The sequence below is a fragment of the Puma concolor genome, chromosome A2 (genome assembly GCF_028749965.1).
Source record: "Puma concolor isolate L17-30 chromosome A2, mPumCon1.1.hap2, whole genome shotgun sequence".
Lineage (NCBI taxonomy): Eukaryota > Metazoa > Chordata > Mammalia > Carnivora > Felidae > Puma > Puma concolor.
The window spans coordinates 11,890,646-11,898,164 of NC_141668.1; the positions used below are offsets into that span (position 1 = coordinate 11,890,646).

Consider the following 7,519-nt stretch of genomic DNA (forward strand, 5'->3'; position numbering starts at 1 on the left):
GGCCAACAGGTACATGAAAAGGTGCTCAACATCATTCATCATCATCAAAAACACATTGAGATATCACCTCACATCTGTTAGAATGGCTATCATCAAACAGACAAGGATTACATGTGTTGGTGAGGATGCAGAGAGAAGGGAACACTTGTGCTCTGTTGGTGGGAATGTAAATTGGTGCAGCCACTGTGGAAGACAGTTATGGAAGTTCCTCAAAAAATTCAAAAATAGAACTACCATTTGATTCAGCCATTTCATTCCCGGGTATTCATCCAAAGGAAATGAAATCACCCAAAAAGATATCTGCACCCCCATATTCATTGCAGCAGTATTCACAACAGCCAAGACATGGAAACAACCTAAGTGTCCATTGATGGAACAATGGATTTAAAAATGTGGTCAATGAAATACTATTCAGACATAAAAAAGAAGGAAACCTTGCCATTTGTGACAACCTGGATGGATCTTGAGGGCATTATGCTAGTGAAATAAGCCAGATAGGGAAAGACAAATACCATATGATCTCACTTATATGGGGAGCTGGGAAGGGAAGAGGAAGAGGAAGGAAAGGGAAGAGGAAAGGAACGGAAGTAAGACAAAACTAGCTCATAGATACAGAGAACGACTGGTGATTGCCAGAGGCCAGGGTGTGGGGAATAGGTGAAATGGGTGAAGAGGGTCAAGAGATACAAACTTCCAGTTATAAAATAAAGAAAATGTGGGGATGTATGCAGAGCAAAGTAACTAGAGTTATGAATACTGTATTACATATTTGAAAGTTGCTCTTAAAAGAGTACACCTTAAAAGTTGTCATTACATGAAAAAAAAACCTGTAACTATGTATAGTGACCAATTTAACTAGACTTACTGTGGTGATCATTTTGCAATATCTGCAAATATTGAATCATTGAAAAAAAAGCAGCTCTTATTTATTTTATCAACATTAGCATCATGAAGACAGTTGTTCAAATCTTGTAAATCCAGAGAAACTTCTGCCGCCGTGAAAGAAAGATGATGTTAGGTATGTCATAGCTATCTCCTGATATTTGGTGCGACCCCAAACCACCTTCTGACAAGTTGGTTCAATAATTATGAAAAATATTGGTGGGAACAATTTTAAGAACTTCAACAGGTGATTCAATCTTCTCTTATTAGAAATTGTTTTTAAAAAAGAAATCATTATAACCCAAGAATAAACATAATGTTTGAGCAACACTCAAAACCCTTACCTCTAGAACCATTTACACATTTACTGATGAATTTCCTTTATTGAACCAAATCCAAAGCATTAAATATATTTTAGGATTTTTTTTTTACATAGTTTCTCGTTGGATAAACTCTTCCCTTAACATTTTCCCCTTTACTCCTAAATTATTCCATCAAGGAATTTAGCATTTCTCTAAACTCTTCCTTCATCAGACTCACAATTGGTGAGTCAGAGTCCTATAACTCCGCAATGTTTTCTGTATTGGAATCTCAGATCTGTGGAAGTTCTTTCTTATGGCATTGATTTTCTGTACTGTGTCCAGCTACCACAAGGTGATAAAAAGTCACATATGTCTAAATACATCAGCCAGAGTCATGCAATGATGTCGGTTTTACATTTAAATTTTTCTCCATACGTGAATATTCCTGGCTTAAAAAGATAAAGAAATTTAATGTTTTTCCAAAGAAAGACTAAATAGTCTGATAATTTAGATGTCCCAAATACTAACACAGTCTCTCGGTTTCAGAAGATACGCTTTTCCATGGAATTTTGCCCTATTTTTAGAGCTAGAAGATGGACAGTTACCACGTTTAATTCAAACTTCCAAGTGGGAACCTATCTGAATTTTTGCTTCAGCAAACTGCATAATTTAAAAGGAAACCCCCGGGGCACCTGGGTGGCGCAGTCGGTTAAGCGTCCGACTTCAGCCAGGTCACGATCTCGCAGTCCGTGAGTTCGAGCCCCGCGTCGGGCTCTGGGCTGATGGCTCAGAGCCTGGAGCCTGTTTCCGATTCTGTGTCTCCCTCTCTCTCTGCCCCTCCCCCGTTCATGCTCTGTCTCTCTCTGTCCCAAAAATAAATAAACGTTGAAAAAAAATTTTAAATAAAAAAAAATAAAAGGAAACCCCCAAACAACATTCTATCTATATTTTACATGGACCTTTTCTTCAGTGCTCTATACAAAGAAGCCTTTACCTGAGCGTTCCTCAGGCTGTAAATGAGAGGGTTCAGCATTGGGTTAAAAAGACTATGAAAAAGGGATAATATTTTCTCTTGCTCTTCTCGTTGTTTGGAATCTGGGACCATATAAACGACCATGGCTATGCCAAAGAAGAGTCCAACCACACAGAGATGGGACGAACAGGTGGAGAAGGCCTTTCTGCGGCCTTCCCCAGACTGGATTTTAAGGATGGCCCAGAGGATGCACATGTAGGAGATTAGCATTAAACTGAGGGGCCCAACTAAGACAAACATACAGGCAGCAAGGATAACCAATTGGTTGATCCATGTGTCAGCACAGGCCAACTTGAGGACAGATAGGATTTCACAGAAGAGGTGATTCACTTCCCGGGGTCCACAGAAGGGCAACCGTAGAAGGAGAATTGCATGTACCAGAGCCAGAATAAATCCACATGACCAGGAAGTGGCAGCCAGGACCAGGCACAGTCTCCAGCTCATGATGACAGTGTACTGGAGGGGGTGGCAGATTGCCACAAACCTATCATAAGACATCGCCACCAAGATCAGGCACTCCGTAGCAGCAAAACCCAAATACAAAAATGTCTGCATTATGCATGAAACAAAGGAGATGGTTCTCTTCTGATTCACTAAGTTTGCCAACATCTTGGGGACATTATTGGATGCATAGGAAATGTCAATGATGGCCAGGTGGGAGAGGAAGAAGTACATGGGGGTGTGTAGTCTCGAGTCCAGACAGATGAGTCCCAAGATCATGCCATTTGCCAACAAGCTAAAGATGTAGAACAGGGAAAAGATCCAGAAGAGGAGCACTTCCATCTCTGCACGGAGCTGGAATCCCACCAAGATGAATTCTGTGACCCATGACTGGTTGCTTCCCATTTCTTAATGACAGTTTGTCAAGGACTGAAGTGTGAGAAAAGGTCATAGGTGGACAATGGACAAAAATTGGAGTTACTTAGCTCAAAACGAGCTCAGAGAAATCTTGTATCCTTGTTCCTACTTGACAGGGGAAGCAAATTGGGTACCTTTTTTATTTCAACTTTTTTTTAAGGAGGCTCCACACCAACAGGTGGCATGAAATCACAGCCCTGAGATTAAGAGTCTGCTGCTCCGCTGACTGAGCCTCCCAGGCACCCCTGATTTGAACTATTAATATGAAAGAAGTTTAAACTCACAGAAAAGGGTCAAGAATTATACAAAAACTCCCATATTCCTTCACACAGATTCAACAAATTTTAATACCTCTTTCATATTTGCCTTATTCTCTTTTTCTCTACGTTTATGTATTTTTTTTTCTGAGAGTAGGATGAATTCAGTACTTTATAAAACACTGAGAATTATCATCTATGCCTTTAGAGGATACCCGGCTTGGGTGAATGTAAGTTACTGGGCTAGTGTATATTGGGCTGGAAAATGCATATGGGTCATTCAAAAATATTAGCGTGGTTACAAACTATGTGCATCACTACCCTCATTGTGTAATCCTGATGGGATGTTGCCCTGGGGTCATTCTCCTCATTTGAACCATTTTATTGCAGTTTTCACTTGTCACTGCAAAGAGAATGGTGACAGCCTACTTGATCTTCTCTCGGCCCTGTTAAGGAGACTAATTATAAGACAGCTGATAAAAAGGGTCTTTGCTACTCTTGAGAATCAGAGTAGATTCATGTGAGGAGGCTCTTCAGGTACCTATTAACTGTATAGAATTGGTCAATATTAACAGTTAAAAGAGTAATATCCGCACTATGAAGACATGGATAATCCTCAAGATAAAATCCAAATGTCGTGTATTTGAACAGACATTCCCTTTCACCAAATGGTAAATCTTATGGGCCTGTAATATGTCCTGTACATCTTTACATTTCAAATGACTAGTAAATTCTAGATAAAACAGGCACTCAGGAAATGTTAGATGGATGACTGTCATTTTAGTTAAAAAAAAAAAATGGATGTACTGTGTATCTTCTACTTGCCAGTTTCTTTTGACAAAGACATGGTTTCTCCTTCATTAGAGAAGTTCACAGAAGTTAGAGTATGATCACTGGAAAATGAAACAGACACAAAATCACAGATTCTTTCACCTCCATGAATATGATTGCATGTGGGAGGATTCTATGCATATGTGCGTGAAGTTTGTGACATTGATTTTGCCACAATTAAAGAATATACCTGTATTATGTAAAGTTGGAGACAACATCAATATTGTAAAATCTACAGAGTTGGATACGATGAGCCATGTCTGAAACACATTTAATCTCTGAACATAAAAGATAAAAATATTGTTGAAGGTAATCGATCTATCGCTATTCAGTAGGAACACTTGTTTATGAACTTTTTAGTCTAGTCACTTTTGTGTGTGATTGTGTATATCTTTTTATTCTTATTTTAATTACCATTATTTCCAGTTTGGTCTTAAAAAATGAACAACATAAAAACAAAATTGAAAGTAGGTTAAAACTCTTTAGCAGTTAGAGTACTGAAATAGAGAAGAAAATGTCCCAATAATGATGCTTGAAATTTCACCTCCCTGATGGAGTAAATGAAACAATAGCAACTCAAGAAAAGCTTTGCATGGTTGTATGAGCAGTGCTCTCTAGGCAGTCCTGTACACCAGTATTTTTTTCTTTATTTTAAAGAGAGAGAGAGAGAGAGTACAAGCAGGGGATGGGAAAGAGGGGGGGGGGGGGAGAAAGAGAGAGAGAGAGAGAGAGAGAGAGAGAGAGAATATTAAGCAGCTGCATGCTCATCATGGAATCCAACACAGAGCTTGATTCCAGGGCCCTGGGATCATGACCTGAGCCAAAATCAAGAGTAGGAGACTCAACCAACTGAGCCACGCCTAGGTTCCCCTCAGAATGTGTTGTGATCAAGGGAACTATATTCTATTTCTTCAATCCTCTCCAGGAATGCTGGCACTCATTCTTCCCTCTTTTGTGATAAGAAAGACATGAACATACAATACAATGATTTTTAAGTCTTATAATTGTCACAACAGGGTGATAACCTGGGATAGTTCAAAAAGATATAATGATATGGCAAACTTACATCTTACAGTGTTTGAGCAAAGACTTACTGTTACTAGAATTTTCTTTTCCATTGAGACAGGTTTCTCTGGACATCAATAGCTTCATTTAGGGTAGGTAATATAAAAAGTCCTTTCATTAATTTGGCCATTGCAGAGCTTTATTCAGAGACAATACTTCAATATAAGGCTTCTCATTCTCTGAGCCCCCTCACACGGAGACAGTCATGCTAGCTCTGCCTACCAGCACTGAGTTACAGTCCATTGGTAGGAAATGGTGAGAGGTGGTGGGGAAGTTCAAGGATGCCCTGACCACTACTCAGTAGGCAGAGGTCCCTAATGTCGGGGAAGGAAACATCCAGATGCTGATTGCATCTACCTACAGTGCACAATGGGAGTCAGGAGGCAGGATCACCCAGGAATGTCATTCTTGTCCACATAGCCTGTCCTTTATCAACTACCCGTACTGAAAATCACCTCCCAGCATAAATTCATCCCTTCTGCATAAGAACGTGTTAGCACTGGGTTTTCTCACAAGAATCTACTTTGATCTAGAATAAATTTCACAGAGGTGAGAAATGTACCTCTAACATGGGTGCAGTGTCCTGTTCCCTTAGTAGCTTTCAGAGGATTAAATCCCAGGTATAGAAGGAGTCACTCATAGACTTGCTGAAGTCTCTTCAAAGAACCCCAAGAGAATAGGTTTTATTTTAGAATCAGATGAACATAAAACATTCTTGCATTTCTACTGAGGATTCAAATTCCCAGAAGAATCATAAGAAAAAAGGTGGGGAGGGAAATCCTCTGGGGTAGAGTTAAGATTGCATGTGATTGGCCTCGAAGGAAAATTCTGGGGTACAAACAGGGCAGATGTGGACATCACACTGTTTCTACACAAACTTTCAAATGTCTCAAGGGTTATAAATGTGAGACAAATACAACAATTACAGTACCCAAACTCTAAAAATTTATTACAGTTTTATGAAGTCATGTTTCTCCACAATCCCTATCGAAGCATCTGAGAGAATGGAACTTCTAGATACTTGAGAAGTAGATTCCCAGGGAGCCTGTACCACCCTGAGAGAAAATAGATCCCCCAAGCCAAGATGAATCTCTAGCTGCAGTAAGGGTTGATAAATCCAAATGAGGAAGGCTTCTAACATACATAAGCAACAAGTATTGAGCCTGTCTCTTATTTCAGAAAATGTGCCAAATGCTCTATATTGATTACATGGTGTAATCTGATCAGCATTACCATTTTATGGGTGTGGAGACTGAAGTTTGAATATACTAAATTATTGATTCTCTAAGTGTGGTCCAGGGACTGGGAGGGGGAAATCTTGGAGAACCTCAAAGGGTCCATATGATCAAAACTGTTATCATAATTATATTTAGACTTTTTTACTTTTTCAACCTCCCTCTCTCAAGAGTGTGCCATGGACTATTCCAGAAGCAGCATGGCATGTGATACTGCATGAGACACAGTGCAGAAGAAATATAAAATTCACCTGTCCTTGCTTAAGCCAACATTTAAAATTTTTTCAAAAATGTAAAACATAGCTACTCCTTTTACTGATTATTTTTGCTTTATAAAATATTTATATAAAAATACATTATATTAATATGTAATGGAAATATTTCTAAATGAATCAAAATATTTAATGAATTCTCAGTTTTGATTTCCAATATGATACATATCGAGAAATTTCAGGCCCTGTGTTGACAGCTCAGAGCCTGGAGCCTGCTTCAGAATGTGTGTCTCCCTCTCTCTCTGCCTCCCCCCACCTCGCCACTCACACTCTCTCTTTCTCTCCAAAATAAAAATAAACATTAAAAATTTTTTTTAAAATATTAAAATAACAACCAAAAAGAAATACAACCACATGGAGGAGAGTCAGCACAGTGGAGAAGTAGGGGGACCTGATGTTCCCTCAAATACAGCAGTACTGAGGCTAGAAGACTTGGAATTCCAGGAATTGGGGCTATAGAGTGACAGAAACCTCTGTCACACAATCGTATGATTGAAAACTGAGAGAGATACAACAGGTGGTGTTTATCCACAGAACAGAGAGACAAAAGGAAGAGAAAGAGGTGTGGAAGTGTAGGATTGTATTTGGACAATAGGAAAACCACAGACCAGGGAATGGAAAAAAAACAGAGAAAGAACCAATTTCTAACTCCATCCAGGGTTGCGGGGCTTTCTCTGGACTGGGGCTGACTGCTGTGCACACACACCTGGGGAGGAGGGGAGTCAGCCCTGGGCTCAGTCACCAGCTGAGGTGCAGTTGGAGAGAGCAGTCCCCTTCCTTGAGT

The 7,519-nt window shown here is 39.6% G+C and overlaps 1 protein-coding gene across 1 annotated transcript; it reads right to left on the reverse strand.

Moving 5' to 3' along the window:
• Positions 1-2,133: 2,133 nt before the first annotated feature.
• On the reverse strand, positions 2,134-3,063 carry LOC112866540 (olfactory receptor 2A2-like). The gene has a single exon (XM_025929432.2). The coding sequence runs from the start codon at positions 3,061-3,063 to the stop codon at positions 2,134-2,136; it is 930 nt and encodes a 309-aa protein (XP_025785217.2).
• Between the last annotated feature and the right edge of the window lie 4,456 nt (positions 3,064-7,519).